Source organism: Miniopterus natalensis, chromosome 1 (assembly GCF_054644295.1).
Source record: "Miniopterus natalensis isolate mMinNat1 chromosome 1, mMinNat1.hap1, whole genome shotgun sequence".
Lineage (NCBI taxonomy): Eukaryota > Metazoa > Chordata > Mammalia > Chiroptera > Miniopteridae > Miniopterus > Miniopterus natalensis.
Genome location: NC_142081.1, coordinates 51,267,748 through 51,294,282, shown reverse-complemented (window position 1 = coordinate 51,294,282; position 26,535 = coordinate 51,267,748). Strand labels below are relative to the sequence as shown.

General features: G+C 39.5%; 1 protein-coding gene across 2 annotated transcripts in view; it reads left to right on the top strand.

Annotated features, from left to right (window-relative positions):
- The first annotated feature begins 4,171 nt into the window (after positions 1 to 4,171).
- The window catches only part of MAPK6 (mitogen-activated protein kinase 6), a 36,483-nt gene continuing 14,119 nt past the window's right edge, over positions 4,172 to 26,535 (top strand). Inside the window, exons 1-3 of one of the 2 annotated variants that reach the window (XM_087821405.1) lie at positions 4,172 to 4,294; positions 23,489 to 24,674; positions 26,315 to 26,459. In XM_087821405.1, coding sequence (XP_087677531.1) covers positions 24,120 to 24,674; positions 26,315 to 26,459 — 700 coding nt within the window. In that variant the 5' untranslated portion in view covers positions 4,172 to 4,294; positions 23,489 to 24,119. Of the gene's footprint in view, positions 4,295 to 4,892; positions 4,974 to 23,488; positions 24,675 to 26,314; positions 26,460 to 26,535 lie in introns of those variants that run through there. The other variant, XM_016224840.2, reaches the window with a different exon arrangement.

The following is a 26,535-nucleotide window of genomic DNA, read 5'->3' as shown; positions in this document are numbered from 1 at the left end:
TTGGGACTCTTTTGGAGGTGGTCATGGTGATGGTGGTGATTTCTAAGCCAGCTACATAATTTCTGGGGCCCCTTGTTTGAAAAGTAGGAAATGATGCAGCTAAAGAATTAAAATATAAAGATTTTTTCATTTCTTCTGGTCTCTCTTGATGTATCATTGTTATAAATTTAGACAAATAGTTATCTATGGTGACTAATATCACTCTAAGAAAAAAGAAAAAAATTTATTAGCACGAATTTTAGAATTTTTATATTGTACAATGCCAATTTGAAATATAAATATAAGAGCATCTAACTCCCACGTGAAATTACCCAAATGACACAATTCCAATTTTGTATCTCCTAAACTAGTCCTCCCTTACCCTCAGTAGATAAGTCCCAAGACCCCCCCCCCCACGGATGCCTGAAACCATGGATAATACTGAACCCTATATATACTATGTTTTTTCTTATACATACATACCTATAACAGTTTAATTCATAAATTAGGTATAGTAAGAGATTAACAATAATAAAAAATAGAACAATTCTAACAATATACTGTAATAAAAGTTATGTGAATGGCTTTGAGCCATTACATAAAATAAGGGTTACTTGAACACGAGCACTGTGATACCTCAATAGTCCATTGGATAAACTAGATGGCTACTAAGTGACTAAAGTGTGGGCAGCTGGTAGCATATATAGCACTGCTATGCTGGACAAAGTGATGATTCACGTCCCAGGCGGGATGGAGCGGGGCAGCTCGAGATTTCACCATGCTACTCAGAACAGTGTACAATTTAAAACTTATGAATGTTTATTTCCGGAATTTTCCATGTAATGTTTTCAGACCATGGCTGACCACAGGTAACCGAAACCATGGAAAGTGAAACCGTGGAAAATGAGGGATTACTGTAAATAGGAAAGGGTGGTTCCTTAAAGGACACCTGTGTATTGTTACCAGAGTAAAATAGATTGCATGCAGGTTAGAAAAAACAACGAATTATCTTATCCTCTCCCTGTCTCCAATCTCCTGCTCATGTTATCCATCCTTCCCATTCATGTCAGAATCATTGTTCTAAAAAACTAGTTGCATCATGTACATTCCTCTCCTACTACCTTTAGCATAAATCCAAAGTTCTGCCGTCCAACCAAGGCCTTCTCAATCTGGTGCTAACTTGTCTTCATTTTCCCAGGCCTGTCAGACTTGTCCCATTTTCCAAAGTGTGCCCTGCACATTCATGCTTTTGTACACTCCACTCTCTCATCCAGAAATGTCCTTTTCCTGATACTTCCTGATGGAATCAAGCCCAGCTCAAATATTCTCTCATTCAATCGAACCTTTCCTGATGTTTCGTTATCATCAATGGTTCCTTCCAACAAGAGCAAGTAATTTGCATCTCTGCTCAGGAAGCACTCACCTCAAGCTGCCTTATGGTGTACTTACCTGCATTCCTTCACTAAAACAGGGCTTTCAAACTCTTTTAACAATAGTACAGCTCGTAGCAACAATAAGCAATAAATAGAAATACATTTTATGTTGTGATCCAATTGGCATACTTATATATACCTTATATTTTATTAATTTTAAGAAAATGGAGTTCATAATCCACCAAAATGAATTCATTACTCACTAATGAAGTTGTGAAAAATTACTGAGAACTGAACTACTTACAGACAGACAATAGGATTAAAAACTATGACTACACACTTTACAAAGCAATCGTCTGCATAAACATGACTTTAATTTCAAGAAATTCTTGCCCAAGAAGAAGTTGCAAATAACTTAATTGCAGTTTCAGGAACTTCCCCAAAGTCCGTTTTTCTGAACAACAGTCTATTGACTGACCTTGTCTTCATCAGGGTAAGTAGTTCCCTCCTTGACAAGATTACTCTATTGGCTTAATCAAACAACTGTTTACTCTTCTAGGCTTGTTTCAAGACTCCCTTCCCTGTGTACACTCATCCTAAATGATATTACAAATCTAGCCATGCTCTTTCATTGAAAGACCTGTCTTAAGCCAGATCCATTGAATCTTCTATCCTACTCTTGATCTCCCTCTTTGAGACACTGCTAAGACTGTCAACATAGTGGTCTCTCTTACTGCTGTAAGCAATAAACTTGGCTTTGCTTGACCAACAGGTTATTTTGGTGGTCTTTGTTGGAAGTCAGGAACTGAGGCTACATTTTAAGCCCCTTGAGGAAAGGCACAGTGCTTGTTATTTATTTTCCTTTGCCCCTCCTCCTGGTAATCCAACATTGATGGATGAAGGAGGAAAGGTGTTTTCGGAATCTCAGGGGACCCTAGAACAGGGGCAGTAAGGGATGCAGTGGTGTTACCTGGGAGACAACAAGACCTTGGTTCTTGTCTTCTTGAAGGAAAGACTTCAGTCAAGAGACAAAGTATTGGCCGCCGCAAAAATATACTTAGGACAATGAGATAAGGAAGGGCACAGAGGAAGCAACAGCAGAGTCTAGGCTGGGCTGCTTTGGCTCACTGGGAAGTCAGATCAGGGGGTTACCTGGGATGAGCTGCTGCTGCCCATTGCTCCCCTGGTTGCAACTCTCATGGAGTCTCTTAGAGGTTAAGGGATAGGAAAGTGAGAAGGGAATGACACAGCCTCGCTCTCTGGAGGGAGAGTGCATTGGGACATTTATTTTCAGGAGTTTTAAAGTCTGCATGGTCTTAGGGGAGGTCTTAGGGGTGGATAAATATAATATTCATCAGCTTTATGCTGATGTAACAAAATAAGGTTTATTCTCTTAATTTGTACGTCCTCGGGTGTGGTTGACAAATGGCACTGATTGGATTTCTGCTATCGGTCTCCCAGCGTAGTGCGATTTAAGCTATTTACCCTCTGGTTGGGGAGGAGAAGTGCAAACCATTTACTTCTAAGTGTCCTTGGTTTAGGGAAGATAGGATTTACTAGGTGGCTAAAAACTGCTGTTTAACTATCTGTCTGTTTCCCCATTCTACTTACCAAGAAATTTTTCTAGCTTCTTACTATTCAGTAACAGTGGTGGCGAGTAAGGAGCTCTTGTGGCAGAAAGGCAGCATCCACAAGTTAGAAATCTTGGGGTTGGGACAAGCCTCCCCTTTCCCCTAGTTTTATCTACTCACCATCTCTTCACACCTGGTAATCAGATGGTATTGTTTTAAATACAAAAGATATAAAACATTTAAGCTCCATCCCAACCACTTAACTTCAAGACACTATGTGGTCTTTGAAGTGGTCTTTGCCTCATGCTTGAAGTTTGAAGATGGGCATAATAATGGATAAGGGCTGCCAAGCTTTTGGTTCTCATTCAGGAATGGTGATTAAGTCACTGAAAAAATATGTTGACCTTCGTCTCTAATTTCATGAATACCTACATAAATTTCACATAAGCGCTGGAAAGGCTCCTTGAACTCAACAAGCCATGAAAGTTTGCTTTTCATCCAAGTGGGCCCAAGAAGGGACCCATCCACATTTCCCAGTACACTTCCTCCCCAATTGTACACTTCTGTCAAATTGGCCTAGTCCCACTTGCTGCAACGAGCCCCCCAGTGCTCTCCTCCTCCTCCCAGGCCTTGCTCACGCGGTTCCATTCCAGGAACACCCTCCCCCCACCTCCTCAAGTTATATCGGTTCCTTTTGATCCAGCTGAAAGGTCACCCGTGGCGACCTCATTTAGAAGCCTTCCTCCAGACCCTCAGGCAGAATTAATGGCCTTCTTAGCACGTGCCCCCTAACACGGTTGCCTCGTAAGTCGGCCGCTGCCTTCTAGTCAGTCCATCTTCAGGTCCAGCCTTCCTGCCCCCGGCCCATCCTGGGGACCGGGACGAAGGCCTGTTCCCCTAGGTTGCCCAGAGTCTTGCAAGTAGTAGCTGCGCAGTAGACGGTCTTAAGTTTGGCACTTTGTGCTCCCGTCCAGGGGCAAGCAGCTGAGCAGAGAAAGCCCGTCTGTCCGCCTCCCGCCGGCCCCCCGTCCAGCCCACCGCGGCGCCGGACGAGCCCGCGTGCCTCTCCGGCCACCCCCGCGGCGCGCGGCGCTCAGTCACGGGCGTTGGAAATTCCGGCGCGTGCAGACGCGCGGGGCCGGGCGGGGGCGGGGGAACCCGTGGAGTGAGCCTGTGACGTGCGGGGGCGTGGCGCCGGGAGGCCCCGCCCCCTCTCCCTCGCCCTCTCTCTCGGGTCGGGGTTACATGGCGGCGACTGCGGCAAAGCGAGAGTCTCGGAGACGCCGCTGCCGCCAGCACAGCCGGAGACCTGAGCCGACACTGGGGGCTGTCCGCGAGCCCCGCACTCCCTCGATGAGTCGGAGAAGTCCCGTGAGTGTGTGTGTGTACGTGTGCGGGGCGCGCCGGCGGGGCGGCTTGGGAGGGCGCCGCGGCGGGCCCGGCGGCGGCGGAGCCGGCTCCCTCCTCCATTGTGTGTGACCCTCCGGCGGCCGCCGCTCAACAAAGGCGCTTTTGTTCCATCTCCCGCCCGCCCCCTGCCCGCCTGCCGGCCCTCCCTCTCGGGCCTGGCCGGCGCGTACCCGCGCGGGCCGGCGGGCCGGGGTCCCCGCGTGGGGCCGGCGGAGCGGCCGCCGCGCCCCTCCCACCCGGCACGCCCCTCGCCGGCAGCCGGCAGCCGGTCCCGGCCGCGCCTGCCGGCCCCGGAGGCCCGCTTGGCGGCTGCGGCACCTCCGCCTGCGCCTGGCTCCGCGGGTTCGAAGCCCGCCCGGGCCGGCGGGCTAGGGGCGGCGGCCGGGAGGGGCGGCCCGGGAGCGGCTGCCCGGGAGCATGAGGTGGCGTGGAGTCTCGCCTCCCTGGCACGCTGCCTGTCGAAATGCTCCCGCGTCTCCTCCCCCTTCCCATTCCAGTGACTCGGCCTCAGCTGACTCCGGCCGGGCAAAGTCTCCAGTGGACTCGGCAAATTGCGTAGCGCACCACTTAACCGGCTCGTCGGTCCCGGTGAAGTCCTCTGGCTAAGTTTTGAGCCTAGCCCTAAATGAGAAGGAAACTCGTGAGTCGGAATTCCTAATCTGCCTCCCCTCTGCTGCAGCCTTTCCTTAGTCGCGTCCGGGACGTTGAGCGGTGGTCTGTGAAAGTAGCCAAATGAAAACTTGTTTTGTCAGTTCACTGAAAAGGGCCTTCGCTGTGCATTTTTATCTGACTTGGTGAGGTGCGCTGAAAAGTAAAGATGTTTTGGCCGCTCTTTGTTCCTTGCTTTATATAGTAAATCTCAACTGGTTCAGGTGTTAGGTGGGGGCTCTGTGAAGCAGGATCTTTTTGATTCCTTTCCTGTTTTTTCTTTTGCTTGCTCATTGGAAAAAGTCCAGTGAAGGGAACTGGTGATGTGGAATTGGAAGCCGACTGAATTTGCAGCAAAATTTGTGTTCTTTCCTTCAGTGCTAAAAATGCCCTTAAAAGTCAGTCTCAGTATTAACTTTAAGAATTTTTTTAGTTTTTATTTACGGATACAAGATGATTTGTTGAGAAAAAAGATTAACGGAACAAAAACGGAGCGCAAATAGCGTTAGAATAATTTTCTGATTGTTTGATTCTTCGTGCTTTATTTTTTTAAATTCTGATTGGACATAGCCTTTCTTTTAAATGTCGGGAAACTGAGATGGAAAGAGTAATCTGACTGCATGAATGTAGGGTCCAAAGAGGGAATTGCCTCTAGAATTTCTCTTAGAAAGGTCAGATTTTAACGTTTGAAAAATAATTTTGAATTGGGTGGAAGAAACTTTACATATCTTCAACGCGTAGTTGTTCAAACATGTTTATGAAGGGCTTGCTATGTGCCAAGGTGTGTAAAGTCCTTTTACACACATATATGTTACATCATTTAATAAGTATTGCCTTGTGAAACTTGTAAAATTGCTTATTGGTGTCCTAAATTCATAATTGCTATCATCTAGGAAATGACAGATTTGAGTAGGACATGTTTTATCATCTAGATATTACTATTTAGAAAAAAAGAAAATCCCCTGGGAAATGCAGAATTGTTTATAAAAGCCTTTGTATATAACCATATTTTGGAGTTCACTCATTTGCAAAAGAGGATTAAAAGTAATGTTTGACTACTTTCTGTAATTAAGAATCTAGAGAAGATTGATTTGAAGATCAGTTAATTTTGCAATAGAAAAAGCACGTTCCAATGACAAGTGTTAGTACTAAATGTGTTGCAGTGTTTTGCATAAGTTCATTTAAGCATCGTGAGAATTCATAACTGACAAAATGGAAAGGTTTGCTGACTCAGGGTACATTGCTGAAGGGGATGGGGTAGGGTAGGAGGAAGCTTGAAGTGCTGCAAGTTTTGAGTTGGGTGATGACTCATCTTGCCCACGGCTGCGACGTGGCCTTTTTTATTTATACACTGTATTTTTTTAAATGATAGGCTAAAATGTTTCTGTCCACATTATAATTCTCTCTCTCAGGAGGAACCACAATTTCTCTAAAAAAGTGATGGCTTCTTAAATTGCATTTTAAAAGGTTATCATATATGGAATTTTGGAACATTTGTTGAGAGGAAAGGTAAAATTCCCTGTCAGTTGCTGAAGTTAAATGTTTGATCCTAACAGTTCTTTGGTTCTTACTGGGAAAGATTTGTTACAGATTATTTACAAAGAACAGATAGTACTTTTATGGTAGATATTAACCTCATGTTTTCATTGGTAATGTAAAAGTTATCTTTATAATATCTAGAAATTAGGTTAAATAAGTGGTAGAGGTACAGAAGTATTTCACCTGAATATTTCATGAGCATTTCATTCTGATGGAATTATATGTAGTGCTTTCTCCATATCTATATGAGTTTTTAAAAATTTTTTGTTGAAAGTATTACAGGTGTCCCCCTTTTCTCCTCATTGACCCCCCTCCACACCACTGAATTTTCAGTTTTAATAAAGATAACTTGAAATAGATATTGTTACAGGCACTATTCTTTTTTTAAAAAAAATATTTTTGTTGATTATTTTTTAGAGGGAGAGAGAAACATTGATGTGAGAGGGAAACATCGATTGGCTGCCTCCTGCATGCCCCCTACCCTGGGACAGAGTGTGCAACCTGGGCTTGTGCCCTGACTGGTAATGGAACCGGCAACCTTTTGGTGCATGGGACTATGTCCAGCAGAGCCACACCGGCCAGGGTGGCACCGTTTTTCATCAGCCTTTTTAAAAGATAAGCTAAATGTACAGCTCCAAATTTAGGAAATACACTGAAACTTGGTAATTAAGGTATTTTGACTGATTCTCAAAAGCAACCATTTAGCAGGTTGGCTTAAAATAAGATTGAGGTGGGGAAGAAAGACTGAGACTAGCAGTTTGTTTTAAAAATGAGAAAAGAAAAACCTCTATTCCCTCACTTTTCTTTGTATACTGTTTTCTCAAAGTCACTTATTTGAAGAGTTTTATGGGCAATAAAGTGTATCGTTAATGTGAATTATATCTTTGTAGAGAGATTTTGGAAGAGCATTGCATGATTTATATAGAGGAAATTTAATAAAGTTTAACTCAAACCTTAAAATGTATTTCCTACTAAAGGAATTATAAAAATACAAATATGAAAGTATTATAGATTTTCAAAGCATCCTATCACTTAGAGATTGAACAAGTACTTCCTGTGTGTGTTTTTAAGATTACATGTAATTAGCTGTCATGCATAATTCAGAATTAATAAACTGGATATCTTAGCTGTTTTTCTGTGAGGTATATTGCCTTATGAAACAGCCTTACCACTGCAACCTGGTTCCTTGTTCATATTGCCCGCATGAACCATGTGTTTTTCTACGGTCCCTGTTAGAATAAAAAGAAGATGCCTCAAAAGTAAATTCTTTGTGGCATTGTTGGCTGCCGCCTGTCAGCTCCTTCATCCTGTTTTGTGGGCTGTTACATTACTCTACAGGCTGCTAGTGGTATGGGATTTTGGTCAATTTTATTGCTCAGAGCCATGACTGAGACTTTACAAAAAACAACAATAATGTTATTGTAGTTAATGGCTTTTTCCAGGGAGTTGCTTTTCATGTGGAGCTGATGCTTTTAAGGTAACACTGTAGGCTGCGTCCAGCGTTGTTTTTCCCCTTCCATGAAATGCATATTTGAAAAATACAGTGTGCTCCTCTGATAGTTTTTAAAAGTTTGTCTTTTATAGGTGCCAGCCTTTTAAATCCATTTCTGAAAAGGTGTCCAGAGATTGAATGTTTATATAGCAAATAACATTTTCCATTTAAATCTGGTATGTTTTCATTAAAAAAAAAAAAAGTATCACAAAAATTGTTTCTTAGAATCCTAGCATTTGCTTTAGGAAAGAGCCTGCCTCTGCAGACTGTGTGAAATTGCCGTGCATTTAATTGTGTACAACCATAAAACTATAAAATGTTAGTGTATACAGAAGGGTCATGGACATTATCTTGCCCCTGGTACATCATTTGCCAGTTAGAGAAACAGAGGTGCAGAGAGAGATAAGACCTTGGTACTCAAAGTGTGATTTCTGGACCAGAAGTATTAGCATCACATGGGAATTTGTTAGAAGTGTAGAATCTTGACCCCCATTTTAATGACCTACTGAATTAGAATCTACATTTTAACAAGATTTGCAGGTGATTCAAACGTACATTTCTATAGAAACACTGCTAAGGGATGTATACAGTTACTCAGCTGATTAGTGACCGATTTGGAAAATTCATGTCTTGAGTTGCCCTTTCCATTGACCCTTCTGGAAAAAGTCAGAAGAAAAACTGAGGATCTAATCACTGTCCAATAGAACTTTCTGTGATGATTAAAGTATTCTGTTCTGTGCTGTCCAATGAGGTAGTTGCTATACTATTGAGCATTTGACAGGTGATGCACCCAAGGAACTAAATTTTTAATTAATTAATTTATTTATTTTTAATTTGTCTTTATTGTTGAAAGTATTACAGATGCCCCTTTTTTCCCCCCTTGAGCCCTTCTACCCCGCCTCCTGCCCAGGCCTTCACCACACTATTGTCTGTGTCCGTGTGTTATGCATAATATGAATATGTTATTTGATTAATCTCTTCCCACCCCCAGCCACCTTTCCCTCTGAGATTCGTCAGTTTGTTCCATGTTTCTATGTCTCTGGATCTGTTTTGTTCATCAGTTTATTTTGTTCATTAGATTACACATAATAAGTGAGATCATGTAAAACTGAATCAGGAAGCATCAGAAAACCTGAATAGGCCAGCGACAACTGATGAAATCGAAGCAGTAATCAAAAAATTCCCAGCAAACAAAAGCCCTGGTCCGGATGGCCTCACAGGGAAGCCCCACACCGAGCATTTTACTTCTTATTACAGCAGTCCCCTTAACATGTCTTGCAATGCTGGTTTGGTGGTGATAAACTCCTTTAGCCTTTTTTTTTTGTCGTCTGGGAAGCTCTTTATTTCACCATCTATTTTGAATGATAGCCTTGCTGGATAGAGTAGTCTTGGTTTCATATCCTTGCTTTTCATGACCTTGAATACTTCATGCCGTTCCCTTCTGGCCTATAGGGTTTCAAATGAGAAATCAACTGACAGTCTTATGGGAGCTCCTTTGTCGGTAACAAATTGCTTTTTTCTTGCTGCCTTTAAGATTCTCTCTTTGTCTTGAATTTTTGGCATTTTAATTATGTGTCTAGGTGTGGGCCTCTTTGGGTTTTTCTTCATTGGGACTCTCTGTGCCTCCTGAACTTGTGTGTCTTTTTCCTTGACTAGGGTAGGGAAGTTTTCTCTCATTATTGCTTCAAACAGGTTCTCTATCCCTTGTTCACTTTCTTCACCTCCTGGCATTCCTATGATGCGAATATTGTTATATTTCATGTTGTCCCTTAAGCTGTCCTGTTTTTTTAATTGATTTTTTCTTTTTGGTTTTCTGAGTAGTGATTTTTTTCTACCTGTCTTCTAATTCACCGATCTCATTCCCGGGTTCCTTTGATATGCTGTTTATTCCTTCTAATGTGTTCTTTACTACTGTATGTCGTTCTTAATTTCCGTCATAGTTTCTATATCTTTTCTCATGCTGTTGAGCATCCTTACAATCATTATTCTAAGCTCTATATCTGATAAATTTCTTATCTTCATTTCATTTATCTCTCCTGGAGAGTTCTCTTGTTCTTTCATTTGGGGCTTGTTTTTTGTCTCCCCATTTTGTCTGCCTGTTTGGGTTTGTTTCTATGTATTAGGTAGATCTGCTAGGACTCCCAGTTTTTTTGGAGCGTCTCTGGTGCAGGGCAATGTCAGGTGCTGTTTGTGACTGGCTCTGAGTACCCTGAGTAGCTGTTTGGAGCTTTCAGCAACCCACAGCTTGTGGCTCTCTCTACTGAGGCTGGGTGTGTTTGGAAAGGACCAGAAGGAGATCAGGCAAAGACTCCAAGCATCCTGAGAACCACCTTTGCCTGCAGGCTGATTGTTTTTCTTAGTCTTTTAATGAGCCTCAGGCTGTAGACCCACAGCAAGGTGTGAACTCCACAGGGTGGGATGAGAGGTTTTCAAAAAGAGTGGAGGAAGTACTCCCCCTCCCCCAGGCAAAATGTCTGCTTGAGAAAGATGTCCTCTGACGAATGGGGGAATGACTCAGCACAGAAATCCAAGCTCTATTTCTAGAGCCCCCCCAACCTTGGACTCTCCTCACACAGTTCTAGTGTGTTCTGCCTTCCCTTTGCCCAAGCCCAAGGTGAGTGGCTGCACCCGAAATTTTGTGCATTGGCCTTTTAAGAGGGTGCCTGCATTTCCAGCCGTCTCTCCCTGGCAGATAGAAACCCCACTGCTTTTCACAGCCAGATGTTATGTGGGCACCTTTTTCAGTTGTGCTCTGGGCTGGGGAGCCCAGCTTGGGATTTAGACCCCAGAATTCTCAGGGGGAACCCCCCACAACTGAGATATCCCTCAGGAACTTTAGCTGCTGCCGATGGTAGCCCAGCCAGCCCTCTTGTACCTCTGCATTTCCTACCAGTCTCTGTGCAGTCTCCACTTTTCACCCTTGGTTATAAGGTTTTTCCCCAGCTAGTCTTCAATTGATTATTTAGAATAGTTTTCCTATATTTTAGTTGTAATTCCAGTTTGGTCCTGGGAGAGTGTCTGTAGATTCCACTTAATCTGCTGCCTTCTTGGAACCTTAATTCATATTTAAATAGCTGCAGGTAGCTAGTGGCTACCATATTGGACAGCACAGATCTGGATTACCTTTACCCACACTGAATTTAAAATAACCTAAGTCGTAATTTAATAACTGATTAGGCTCATTTTAATAATTTCCCTCTTCATTTATAAATTGGAGAGATGGTAGGTTTTTACCTACTTTTCTAGTATGCCCAGATATTATTTTAGTAGTTATTATATTATAAAGCAATGCCAGCTTTCTGATTGATACTCCTGTGTTCAATAAAATAGATGATCCAAGTTACAGGAATGTACATTTTCTCTGTTGTCAATAAAAGTTTTTTTCACTTGGATTAAAAAAATTAAAAATAGCTATTAAGTGTTTCTTAATTATCTTGTGGATAGTATGGAGGGAACAGTTTTTGCTGTTGGCCTAGTATGTCCAGGCTTGTTGGCACTTGTTTATAGCTGCCAGATTGATGTTATCATTTATTTATTTCCAGGTACAGAAACACTGAGTGGTTCTTAACCTCCCACCTTATGTAGTGGGAAGATTCTAACCCTGGTGTAAGTCAGACTGGCCTGTTTCCAAATCTTGACGTTTATTATATGTGTGATTTCAGTGAAGTGAAGTAGCTTTACCCCCTCAGGGCATCAATGCTCTTGTTAGTAAAGTGAGACAAAGTAGTGGTTCTCTATAACAGAAATAATTTGTTACTTAGAAAATGCCTGGCACTTTATAGATATTCAGTAAGTGTGAATTACCTTCCCTTCCCCTATTGCATAGCTTTTATAGCCTTTTGTAATTTAGTCTTATGCTTAAGATTTCAGCCAGGTTTAAGACATATTCTGATTTTAGGTCTTGTTGCTTCCCATTGGTTACTATAATTTTGTGCTTTGCTTCATTTGTGTTATATTACTTGTAGATTTCCTCCACTTGACTTCTTAAGGACCCATTTCTTGCCTGCATCATGAATTTTCCCCTTTCTATTGAGTCATTTTTATTTGTATACAAATGTGCTCTAGAGCTGTACTGTTCAATATGGTAGTCACATTTCAGTTGTTCAGTAGCCATATGTGGCTGTTAACTACCATACTGGACAGTGCAGATATAGAAATCTCTTTTAAATCCTCTCATGATTCCACTTTTTTCTCCCCTCATTTCTCTGATGTTTCAAGCAAATTTTCAAGAGCTGTCTTTGTATGCCCTTTCCACTTTGCATTGTTCTTCAGTCTACTTCAGACTGGCTTCTACCACTGTTTCACCACTGAAATTGTTCTAGTCAAGGTTACCAGTGAGTTACATTTACCAAATCCACGTTACAGGATCTTGTAGTAGCATTCAGTGTAGTTGAGAACACTTTTCTGCCCATTCACTTGCTTCCCTTAGCTTATGAGACACATGGTCGTCTTGTTTTTTCCTACCTCATACCTTGTCATACTTTTTCAGAGGCTTCTCTCCTCTTCCTGCCTCTAAGTATTGACATATTCCAGAGTTTAGTCCTGGGCTATTTTCCCTTATCGTTCTAAATTCTTTCCCTATGTGGTCTCATTCAACTTACTGTTTGAAATACGGTGTACATGTGGATAATTCTCAAGTATATATTTCTGGTTTACACTTCTTGCTTGAGCCCCAGACACATTATTCAGTTGCCTGCTTGATATTACCACTCAGTTATCTAAATAGATGTTATCTAAACAGACTTAACATTTCCAAAATAGAACCCTTTTCCCCATATTGTTCTTGTCCCAGTCTTCCCCATCTCAGTAATTGGAACCTAGGAGTTACCCCTGAATCCTCCTGGTCCCGTATCCCTCAAATCTACTTGATCATCAGGTTCTCTTGGTCTCCAAACTATCATTTTAATCTGTCTCCTATTTCACAACTTCATTTCTACCAGGCTAGTCTCAGCCACCATCATCTCATGGGCCTGCTGAAATAGCTTTTAACTAGTCTCTACTTTCTACTAAACTGTCTTTAGTTCTTTCTCCTCCCAGTTGCCAGAACCATCTTTTAAAAATGTAAATTAAACCAGGCCAAGTGCTTAAAACCATTTAATAGTTTTCCTTATCTCTTAGTTATAAAATTTAGAGTCCTATCTCATGTGTTCCTTTTTTTTTTTTTTTTTAATATATCCCTGTTGACTTCAGTGAGAGGAAAGGAGAGGGAGAGATAGATAGAAACATCAATGATGAGAGAATCATTAATCGGCTGCCTCCTGCACATCCCCCGACTGGGGATGGAGTCCGCAACCTGGGCATGTGCCCTGATGAGGAATTGAACCCCGATCGCCTGGATCCTAGGTCGATGCTCAGCTGCTGAGCTATGCCCGGCTGGGCTCATGTGTTCCTTTTAATCTATCCAATCTTATCTCCACATTAATTCCCTTTCCTCAATATGCTGTGGTTATGCTGGCATCTTTTCTTTTTCCTTCAAAATACCAAGTTCTGTCTTTGCTGTTTCCTCTGCTTGGAATACTCTTCTCCCATCTCTTAGCAATGCTGGTACCTTCTCTTTCAGGTTTTAGCTCCTCAGATATCCAAATCTGAAGTTATGTTATTAGTTTACTTGTTAGTCTTCCCTAGAATATAAGTTCTTTGGAAGTAGAACAACCTTAACTGTCTTATTCTCCACTGTACCATCAAACAGTTCCTTGCACGTGTCAAGTACTCAGTAAATTTTTGTGGACTATATAAAATAGTTTGATTCCTTTAAACTTTTAAAGGGAAAAAATATGTTAAAGATTGTATTGTAGTTAATGTAATGTGATTCTGGACTGGGTTTTTTAGCTCTCAAGTACATTATTGGTATAGTGGTAGAAACTTAAATAGGATCTGAGTATTAGATGGTAGTACTATACCAGTGTGAATTTCCTGATTTTGATGATTATATTTGGTCATGCAGAACAATGTCCTGTAGGAAGTACACTCTATTCTCAAAGGGTTGAGGGTTTGTGTGTACTGTATTTGTCAGAAAGTTATAGAGAAGATTATGGGATTTGGTTTAAAAATCTGAGCTTCAAATCCTGGCTCTCTTACTGATGTGTGATCTTGAATGCATTATTTAAATTTTCTAAAATAAAGATCTTAAGACCCATTTTGCAGTGTTGTTAGGAGAATTAGGGTAAGAGTATATGCCCAGCACAATGCTTCACATATAGTACATCCTTGATGAAGTTTGCTGTTACAGTCTTAATAAAGCTTATAGTCTTTTAAAATTCAAATATTAAAAAAATTATTGTCATGTTTAGTGCTGCAAATTCCTTTATAATATAAACAAATGTTAAAAAATTAATTGCTTTTATAATAGTTTATAACATGAGATAACATAAGTACCAAATATGTTACTTATATTCTCAAATTAGAAATTTGGGGCCATATTCCATAACAATTTTTTAATATCTTAAAACTATATACTTTTAAAGCAGAAAGTAGGGCCCCTTGAAATCATTTCAATTAAAATATGTATATGTATCCTGATTCACATGAATTTCCATTTCTTTTGGAATTGTCAGTGAATCTGTGATATTTATATATTAATGTATTTCTATTGTTGATATAGAAGTACATAAAAACTGCTTGGCAAAATAAATCATTACTTAAAATTGGTGATTTATTTAGTTTTCTTTCTTTTTCCTTCCCTTTACTCCCCATTAACGGACACATTATTAAGTAAACATAATGATCACAAAAGGGAGGTGTGAACCTTTCATTAGTTATCATGTCTGTTTTAAATAATAAAGGTACTTCACCAATACTGTAAACCTTACAATTGCATGATTCAGTTTACCCCCTTCTAGCACTTTGTGCTCCTGTTGTCCTATACTTTACTTCTATATGCACTATAAACCCATGATACATTAGTTTTGCTTTAAACAACAGTCTCTTAGAGATATTAAAATATGAGGATAGATTTTTTTTTTTTTAAGGCTTTTAATATTTTCCAATTATTTATCCTTTCTTGGGATTTTGCTCCTTTCTGAAGATTTCTTGTTTCATTTGGTGTAATTTTCCTTCAACCTAAAGAACTTTTAGCATTTCTTGTAGTGAAAGTCTGCTGGAGGCAAATTCTTTCTGTTTTTGTCTCTTTGAAAATGTCTTTAATTCATCTTCATCTTTGAAAAATATTTCCCTAGATATAGAATTCTGGATCAATAGTTTCTTTTTTCTTTTTGGGATTGAAAGATAATGTTCTATTGTCTTCTGGCTTTTACTGTTTCTAGTGATTAATCAGCCATCACTCCTATTATTATTCCCTGGTATATACTTTTTCTCTTTCGCTGATTGCTTTTAAGAGTTGCTCTCCCCCCTCACCCCCCATTTTCAACAGTTTGATTATGATGTGCGTAGGTATGGGTTTTTTGTATTTATCCTGCTTGTGGTTCATTGGGTTTCTGGGTCTGTGTGTTCATGTCCTTTATCAGTTTTGGAAAATTTTTTCCCGTTATCTCTTCATATACTTCTGTCCCATCAGCTTTCTGCTTTTCAGCCTTAGCTGCCAGCTCTTTGGACTGCTTGGACGTTTTCTTTGTTTTCCACTCCCACCTTGGGTTTTTGTTTTTTTTGTTTTTTACCTCATGTTTTTGCTGCATTTCAATGCCTCACACTCAGAATACCTTAGAGGGGTTTATCTCATGCTTTCTTTTTTTGTCCCACACTATTAGAGGGCATCTGCCTTGGACATGGTATAGGCCCAATTGCTTCATGAGATTCTCTCTCAGCTTTCCTGCCTTGCCCTTAAACTTTTGCACTCATTGAAGACCAATGGGGAAGAGTTGGCGGGTGGGGCTTGTAACTGGACCTCCACCAAATTGTAATCTGTTATTTGAATTCACATGTAGCCATTAAAAGTTGGTTATAAACTTGGCTGGTTTCTTCTTCATCCTGATAGTGGAAAATTCCTTGTTCTCTTGCCACTTTGCCAGGAATGAGAATAGCCATGGTTTTGTCTCTTATGAAGTACTTCGCATTTTCTGGAATTCATTTAGATTTCTTTACGTGCTTAGTTTTTTTATGGTCTTTAAAAAAACAAAACTGATTTTGTAGCTTGTCTATTTTGTCATGGATTATAGGGTGAGAGTAATGGTGTTTTTTACCTTTCAGCATTCTAATAAGAAATGGAAATCCTGAGCCTTTCATTAAAATTACAAAATTTTAGAGCTGGAATAGACTATAGAAATTATATAGTTTAGCTACATCATTTACCTGATGAGGAGTTGATACTTTAGGAATGTGAAATGCTTTGACAGCTAATTAGTCATAGATCCTGGACTAGATATCAGATCTCTTTGACTCATGTGGGGTTTTTTTGGTTTTGTATTGTTTTTCTTTTAATATGGACTTAGTGAGATCAGACAGGAATTTTTCAGAATGCCAAACTCTAGTGTGAATCTGATAGGAAACATGTACTTTTTATTTTTTATTTTGCAAGACTTGTTCGGTTCTGGAGAAAATGAGAAACAAAGGAGGAAGGATATTCCAGAAGAGTTATATGCCATTTTGACATAATTTTTTAAAAACGGGGGACTCTCCATCCCAGCATGTGGTTCTGCATTTGATCAGAGTCCAGAAGTGTTTTGTATGGCCTTTCACGGCATAGCCTTCTTCAGACCCTCACCAGGATTAGCTCAAACTGAAAGCAGTTGTGTTTGATATGCAGTCTGGAAAGCTGTGGTGCTGATTCCATAGACCCTGCTAGGATGGAATGAAGTGGAGTAAGATCAAGTATTGTGTAGCTGCATTATACTGCTTGATATTACGTGAACTGATAGGGCTTTTTATAGAATCCTACTTGTCTGGTTGTATAAGACAGTGTATTAGTGGCACAGTCTCTCCCCATTATCTCAGTGAAACAAAATGGGCTATAACAAACAAGCGTTTTTGTTTCTTCATTCTGAGTGGGTTGAAATCAGTTGCTTTCTTCATCTGTTGGCAGACAGATGTATGTGTTCACCATAGAGTATGGCTCCTGGGGAAATACCTGGAAAAGAAAGTACTGTATCTAGGAGTCATCACTAATGTTCCCCTATAGTAGGTCAGAACGTGATTAGATTTAGGGTAGAGCTTGTCTTTTCCAAAATGTCCTGTCAAGAAGCATATGCTTTTTACATTAATTCATTCAGTACATTTTTTAAGTTGCCTACTAAGTACCAGGTACCATGCTCAGAAAATGCCAATAAAACTACTTAGTTCCAAACCTTTTGTTTTGAAATAGAGCTACAACAAAGGGGAGGGGAATGGTGCCCTGGAAAATGAGGAATAAAGGATCTACTCCTCATTTAAGTTAGATTGGGGAAGTTGGCAAAAGACAAGGTAAAAAAAAATGCTATTAGGAAAGAGAGGAGAAAGAAATGTTAGTGGGACAGCAAGGAATCTACTAAGTGCTCTAGCACAGGTGGAGAACATCTGGCCTGAGAAATCATTTGGTCTGGCCCTGCTGAGACAACTGCAGGCAGGACTTGAAATTCAATAAATCTTGGAGCTTTTTTCATAGCTAATTTTTAAGTTGATAATTTTGTATGGCTTGCAAATGATGTTATAAATGTCCAAATAGCCCTTGGCAGAAAAAGGTTCTCCACCCCTGCTCTAGTAGTATGCAGTCCATGAGGTTAGATTTGTTGTTTGTTTCTTTTGTTTTTTTTATTATCCCCTGCTATACCTTAATGCTTAAAACAATGCCTGGCATGTGGTAAGCACTTAGTAAGATTTTTTTTTTGAATAAAAATGCAGTGGATGGATAGAGGAATTAAAGCTGTTTTACTCAAAGATGTTCAAAACATCTTGGTTCTTTCTGCTTCTGGGACCATATTGCGATTGCATTTCCCCACTCCCTTGAAGTAGCTGTGACAGTGTGACCAAAGATGAATAAAATGTGAATAGAGTGAAGTGTATCATTTTTTTTACATAAGCTTTAGGTAGCAGTGAGATATTTCTGCTTTCGCTTTCCCTCTAGCCCATTGAGTGGCAATGGTAGAGATGCATGACACCTTTGTGGGACTTGATACATGGGCAAGACTTAATAACTCACTGAGATTTGGGGGTTATAGTTACTAACCTATCCTGACTGCTACAGAAATTTGTTAATTTTCATCTTGTTGGACTCCTCAGATGTCCAAAGGTACTTGAAGAAGGAGGCCATCTACATGGATCCTGCTTGTATATTTCCTCCAGTGTTTCCTTAACATTAGGAAAGGATTCAGAAATGAGGGCTTGGCTAAGAAGAAGATAGGAGAGGGGATGAAGGGTTATTATAATTATTTCTAAATTTCTAGCCATAATTTTGTAGAAGGGATTGTTTAATATTCAGTATAGTGTGGTTTCAATCACGTTTCTCCTGTTCTAGGTGTATCACCATAATAAGTGCTTGGGAACAAAAATCCGTGAAATAAGAGACTTGTAATGTGCTTTCATATTTCATAGGTCATCAGCTTTTAGAATTGGAAGGCTCTTTAGAGATTGTTTGACTATCCTGTTTATCTGGTCTGTGAAGTTCTGATATTCCAATATAGATACCCTAGAGTAAATAGCAACTAGATATGAGCATCAGAATAAACATAGTGGCATTTATTTTATAATGGCTTTTAAGGTCAAAGGCCAATTAAAATATATAAAGGAAGAGAAGTTTTTTAAAATTGGATACTTTGCTTGCCGCTATGTAATCATCTGTCTTTGACTTTGAAAGTTTCTGTAGCTAGCAGTAGTTCCTAATAGTAAGCCAAGCCTGTTAGGCTTTGGTGTTTTAATTTTAAGGTCCTCCCTCCCACCCCAGGTTCCTAAGATCATTCACTGATTTGCATGCTCTCCAGGCCTCTTTGAGCTCCAAATCCTGAGAGGACTTCCTGATAACTCCTCGGACTGTTCTATATTAGGAGCAAGGGCTTTGTCAAGAATGCATATGAGCAGGCAGTTTAAGCTGTAGCTTTTGCCTTCTCTGCCCTAGAAACAGCTTTAATGAGAGCTTGAGACATGACTTTAGGGAAGGGTGAATTTGCTGTAGCAACACCTCTCTCTGTGCTAGGGTTAGGAAACAGTCCTAGGTGAATATAAGTGGAGTTCAACCTTTCCCTTCTCTCCAGTAGCAGCTGGGTTTTGGCTGAGAAGATGTGAGGCTGGCTGGATTCCAGTTAACTCAAATTACTCACTTGACCCTGGAGAAGAGCAAAATAGGCAAGAGCTGTTGTGGAGGGAGGAAGGAGAGAGCTGTCAGTGAGTTTGATCAGGCCAAATGACCCATATCAGCATTTAACCTGGGAAGCTGCAGAGTGGAAGATGGAAGAGAGAACCAGAAAAAGTAACCTTTATGTTTAAGGCCCTCATCTCAAACTTGCTTTGCACATCCAGGCTCCTTTACTGACACAGGCGAAATTATAACTGGATAAGAAGGGAAAGCAAATCAATTTTCTATAGGATAGGGGTGATGGGATAGAGTGAAGTTACTTCTTTTGCATTTTATAACTTTACTTCATACACTTAAGCTTGACTCAGAATACCTGTATTTCTCTTGGTCTGGGCTGGGGGCTAGGCTAAATGACAAGAAAGCAGGAGGTACTTTAGGGAAGAAAGGAATGCTTGATGGGACAGTTGCGTTTGATGGTTTCAGGGAACTGTCTTATAATTTAGGAAGCTGGAATCCAGCCTGGGCTACACAGAGAGCTTTTACTTCCATGTTATGGTGGATCACTGAAAGAAGACCACTGGTAAAGCATACGGCCAACTTCATTCTTATAAATAAACCATTCTCTGCACATTCTTATAAATCATTCTCTGCACTTCACTTTATTCACCAAATTGTTAAAAACAAAACACTGGCTCACAGTATCCGCCTTCACAGGTTGGTAGGAATGAGTAACGTTTGGAGGTAGAGAAATTGGAAGGATGCTGGGAAGGGTCATTTTAAGTTCATGTGCCGTCTTAGTTTTCCTTTTCTTCCCTTGAAGTGTGGAAAGTGCAAGAGGAATGTGGAACCCCCGATCTTTCTGAAGTGTAAGCCTTGAACTTTGCTTTTATGAAGTTAAACATGATAGTGGAGAAAGTGGTATAAATGGGACATTTATAGAGGTCGTGTAGATGGAGGATGCTCTGACCAGTGATTTGCTGGTACAGTTGATTAATGCCAGGGAGCTCCATGATTGATGTGAAAGATGGACATGGTTAGAGAGATCAGGATTTGGAACATAACTATTATGAGGGTCATTGTAATAAGGAGGAAGCTGTTTTCGTGGTCACTAAGAGTGAGCATGGGAGGCTTCTGCCTTTTTATGGCTCCTAGAGGCACACACACATCCTGATCTTCCTAGTTAGGTCAGATCCCCCAGTGTAGGCTCTCATAGCATCCTGTACCATTCCTTGGTAGCACTTGTCTCCTTTGTATTCCCCCTTTTCCTGTGTTATTTATTTTCTGTCTCCAACCAGGGCTCAAGTCTGTTTTTACTTACCATTTTATCCCCGGTGCCTGGTATATTGACAGGCACATAATATATAATTAGCAAATAGTCGCTGAATGGAATGTGACTAAATAAATTAGAAACATTTACTGGATCCACTTTTATCATTCAGAGGTGTATAGCATTACCTCCAACTTACTGAATAAGGTGGGCTTACTTTTCAAGCTCCTAGGTGAAAAGTTGCTCCAATAGCTTTTGGTCTAATGGATATTGAAGGATTTTGAAGAATACTACTCACAGAACAGTGAGGCAGATCACTGGGCAAGCACTGTTATTGTAAATAATGGGTTCTTTTTTTCCTCCAAGTTTTATTGGTGCAGTCCTCACTGTCTAGTGGAATTACAGACAATATTGATAAATACTACCTTCTCTCTTTAGAATGGTCTCATATTTCTGGTCTATTAAGGCTTTCAGTATAGTCATCATCTGAATCTACAGGAGGACTGCAGTTCTCGGCATAGGCACAAGCTTCTCCCACCTCCCCCAAGATGAATTTTTACCCACTCTCTTACCTTGTAAGTGCTCATCAGCCACTGAGATTTCTGAAAAGGTGTTTTCACCCTTTTATTTGTTTTCTGGTCTGTGATGCTTCTTGGCCTCACTAAAAATTAAAGGGAGCAGATGTGGATGGGAGGGGTTCTTGAGTAGAGAGATCTCATTCTCTTAGCTCTAATCTGGCTGCAATTCCTACTGTAGTGCTATTCTGTCAGATGATAGTGGTGTCGTTTTTGATAAAGCACTATTTGTGCTTAGCTACGATTGCTCTATTAATGAACTAGAAGCTTAAGAGAGTACTTAAGAGATTTTACTGGTCTTATGTCAAGTCTATAGAACTGACTTAAAAATGTACGTTTATTAAAAACTTAAAACTCAACTGAGCTTTAAGGAATTGTCTACATTAGGGCAGAAAGGTAGGTGTGAACAATCCTATTTCACTTGGAAACTAGAAATAAAAAATTTCAGAAGTACTGGGGCCTTTGAAAAATACTGTTTTTCTAGGATATTTGGTAGTATCTAAGAAGTATAAACATGTATACAAATAGAAAAAATTGACGGGACACACAGTATTAAAGTCCTTTAAAAATATTTTAAATTCAAAAGTTTATGTGCAAACATTAACTTTTAAATGTTTTACTACAAATAGACAAGCTACAGAATTTTTAGGAGTCTGCTTGTTTTCTTTTTTCTGATTTCTGAGAAGCAGACAAAAACTTGCAAACTGAAGAAACTATCTCTGTTATAGTAAAACAAAGAAAGCATTTATGCTTTTACTGTCCTTCACAGTATTAAGCAGATACAAGAAGCGCATATATTAAAAGAACTCAGGGATAGTAAGTATCAATTTTTGTTAAATAGTCTCTGAGTTATTAGTATCATCAGTTTTCTCGTTCACATGCAGTTTTTCATGTTTGTTGATTTCTGGGAATTGAAGATTTTTTCAGTTTGAGACAAGTGCTGTATATTTTTTAGAATCTTGAATTTCCACATGTGAAGTGTGTAGGAATATGAAGCAGGCAGGACATTAAGCCAGATTACCTATTGTACTAAAGCTTTACTACTGTGAAACAGCTGCTGTGTTTGAGAGTCCTAAGCTTTACTACTGTGAAACAGCTGGTGTGTTTGAGAGTCTTAGCGGCTCTCTTAAGCCACAGCTGAAGGTGATTGGAAATTGTCATATCATGGTCAGAATGGGCTGCTTTATTTATTTCATACACTGATACAGTTTCTCATTGCCTTTAAATTATTGGCCCTTTGAATAAAGAGATACTGCACCTGTACCACCTTTTAGATCAAAAGCCGGCAACAGGAAGCCTTTCCATTTAGGGATTTGGCTGTATTACTTGCATATATATTTAAATAAGCTCCTACATTGGCTGCCTAGTTGTTTCTCAGACATGGGACACACACACACCCTCAGTGTAGCCCCTCTGTCTGGAACAGTTACTCCCTCATCGCTAAGGCCCACCCACTCCCGGACTTCCTCCTTTAGAGCTTTGTTCTAATACCACCTTGCTAGGGAGGCATTCCCTAACCACCCTCCCTTTGTTTTATTTTTTCCACACCGCTTACTGTCTTCTGACATATGTGTGTTTTGCTTATTTGTTGGCCTGTCTTCTCTCACTATAATATGAACTCTTTATATACATACCACTCAGCTCTATAAGATTCTAATAATTTGTCATACTTCAGTTTTTCAAAAAGAAATAACACATTAAATATGTATTTGAAGCATACTGTGTAATCTCACCCTGATTCTAATCCCTTCCCTTATTCTGCAAGGAAATTATTATGAGTCTGTTATCAGTCTCATATTTTTTTATACTTTTGGTATATATGTATGCACCCATAAAATAACATTCTTTTGCATGTTTATGAACCTGCTATAACTAGTTTCAGCATGCACATTTCTATCTGCAATTTGCTTTTTAAATTTAGTGATTTCAACCATCTATTCATTTTTACTATCATGTAGTAGTCCACTAAATGACTATAACTTATTTATTCTACTGTTGAAAGTTTAGCTATTTTTAATATTTTGCCATTTCAGAAATATTTCGTATGTTAATTTTCAAACATTTCTGTAGGAAATGTTCCTTGAAGAAAAATTGCCAAGTCATAGGTTTGCTTTTTATTTATTCTTTTGTGTTACTAATATTTTAACCTTCAAAAAATCCTAAAGAATTCTGTAAAAATATTCTGAGCTTTCCTTCCTTTACTCACTGGCATTTAAGAAATGATACAACCTAATGAGCCTAAAGATTATAAAGAATATAGTGTGGTGGGATCTGGAGTCTGAGCTAACACATGGGAATTGCTTACAACACAGAGAATTATTTTTGATTGAAGGTAATATTAACATTTAGTGACTATAAAATAAATTTAATGTACCAGTTGTAGTTTATAGCTAAATGCCCAATTCATGTCACTTCACAGAGTTGAAGAAAAGAGCACTTCTTGCAGTGGTAACTATTCTCCTTTTTTCTCATTCCCTAGGTTGTATCAGAGTAAGATGGACGGTAGCTTTGATTGTGATTGTGGTGAGCTGGAGCCACCTGATCACTAACAAAGACATCTGTTAACCAACAGCTGCCAAGGCTTCCTGTTGAAATATACAGCAACAAAGGAAGAAAAGAAGCAAAACGGAAATAGTGCTTACCGGCACCTTAGAACGATGCTGCTCAGGACCAGTCCAACACTGAATGTATCTGCACTGTGAGGAGAATGTTCATAGAAGCCTGTTGTGTGCATATTTATTCACATTTTTGTTAAATGTTAAATCGTTTAGCACAGTAAATCTGAGTGCATAGTATGTCATTTCATTCCGTTTGAGTTTCTCGAGTGTTTTCTTTAAATGTCTGCAGAGTTGCTGCCCCATTCTTGAACTATGAGTACTCCAATCTTTTTAATTCTCAATATGAGGAGAGCTTTTTGAGCTTTAAATCTAAGGGGAACTCAACAGGCCTGGTTGGCATATGCAATGAACATCAAGAAACTATCTTGCTGTGGAAGCAAAATTGTTTTTCTTCTCCCTTTTTGAAAGATCCTTCCTTTTGATGCCAGTTTTCTTCCTTGTTTACACAAGTTCAACAATTCGAAAGGAAAAGGCAATAGTAAGGGTTTCAAAATGGCAGAGAAATTTGAAAGTCTCATGAACATTCATGGTTTTGATCTGGGCTCTAGGTATATGGACTTAAAACCATTGGGTTGTGGAGGCAATGGCTTGGTTTTTTCTGCTGTAGACAATGACTGTGACAAAAGAGTAGCCATCAAGAAAATTGTCCTTACTGATCCCCAGAGTGTCAAACATGCTCTACGTGAAATCAAAATTATTAGAAGACTTGACCACGATAACATTGTGAAAGTGTTTGAAATTCTTGGTCCTAGTGGAAGCCATTTAACAGACGATGTGGGCTCTCTTACCGAACTGAACAGTGTTTACATTGTTCAGGAGTACATGGAGACAGACTTGGCTAATGTGCTGGAGCAAGGCCCCTTACTGGAAGAGCATGCCCGGCTTTTCATGTATCAGCTGCTACGTGGGCTCAAATATATTCATTCTGCAAACGTACTGCACAGAGATCTCAAACCAGCTAATCTTTTCATTAATACTGAAGACTTGGTGCTGAAGATAGGTGACTTTGGTCTTGCGCGGATCATGGATCCCCATTATTCCCATAAGGTACGTGGAAAGCCAGCTGAGACAGACCTTTACTGATATATATCACTAGGAATAGATACTTTTGTATTTCCTGTGTATATTGTGGAAGAATCTTTAGTTAGTTGTATTAAACTTTACATAGTACCTTTTCTTCTTTTTAATCTTCACCTGAGGACATGCTTAGAGAGAGGAAGAGGGGGAGATAGAGAGAGAGAGAGAGAAATGTCGATATGAGAAAGAAACATCAATTGGTTGCCTTCTGTATGCTCCCACAACCCAGGTATGTGCTCTAAGAATTGAACCAGCAGCCCTTCAGTATATGGGATGATGCTCACTCCCACCAGCTGTAGTATGTTTTCTTTTGATACATATCTTTCATTCACAGAGTCCTTATGTTTGAAATGAAGGTTGAGTGGGATTCTAATTAAATACAGATTCCTAAAAGTGTGTGGTTATTTATTATAATTGAAATTCTCCTTTATTTAAAAGTGGGGTATATTCTTATGTGTTTAGGGCAAAAGTGTGATCCTATGCAGGTAAGAAAGGATGCTATTTCAAATTTTAAGTCTTTTGTCCCTTTGAGTTTATACTATTCTGGTATGCCTTGTTTAGACAAACTTAATTTAGTTTGAAATCTAAATTCACATAAAATAGGTAGTAAGACTAGCCAAAAGGATTCATAGTAGCTTTGCCTTAGATAACTTGCCTTTGTACAAGAAGTTAATATTTTCCAATCCCAACCTTGGTCTTTTAGTTTTCAAATGAAATGATGTGCAGGACTCTGATGCTTAAAATATAAAAGTGGAGCAGGACTTCCCTAGGAGTCGTGCTTGTTTGCCTTCCCATAGCACATGTCTACAATAAACAAATCTTTTCATTCACATATATAATCTCGCATAAAGTATAACTTACTTAAAAAAAACCTTTAACATAGAAATTGAGTATTAAAATGAAATGGATGACCACATCCGCTTTATGGGTAACAGTGAAGTATTGCGGATAGGACACTGAACAAAGAGTTACACTATCTAAAACTGAGTTCCATTTCTACATCTATCTAAGCTATATATATGACCGTAGGCAGATTTCTTAATTTCTCTGTTATCGCCCCTGCAGATGGAGTTATTACTATCTACCTTCACAATTTCTCAGGCTTGTTTTGAGGATGAAATAAGGCAATATATGTATAATACTTTTGTCAAATGCTTTTTAGACGTAAAGTATTAAGGTTGATTAGGAATGGGACGAGTAGGTCCCCTGGGTTGTCAGTAAGGAGGTTGCATTGGTTTATCAGTAGCACCTGGTACTGTTACCTACCTTTCTTGTTGATTTGAAGCATACCTGCTCCTTAATTAACAAGACTTGAAGTGAAAAATAGCTCCTCTTCTGAAACACGTTTTGAATGTGTGGCCTGGAGTTATGGTATATTTTGGTCAGCAGACTTCATGTGAACATCATCTTATAGATGGTATATCCCAGGGGGATTAAACCTCAGAAGTGCAAGAGCCTTGAAAATAGGCATAGAAATCAACAGTATTGTTTTAGTATTTCACAATTATGGGTTGTTGTTTGTAGATCCATGATTCATTAATAAATCAAGTTTTATGTACTGTTTTTCAGCTAAAGTAAAAAATTAAAGTATGTTTTTGTTTCTTTTTCAGGGTCATCTTTCTGAAGGATTGGTTACTAAATGGTACAGATCTCCACGTCTTTTACTTTCTCCTAATAATTATACTAAAGCCATTGACATGTGGGCTGCAGGCTGCATCTTTGCTGAAATGCTGACTGGTAAAACCCTCTTTGCAGGTTAGAAAGTTAAAATATATGGGGGAAAATTCCAAAGAGAGAATTTTGCATGTATCCATGAAGAAAGATTTATATA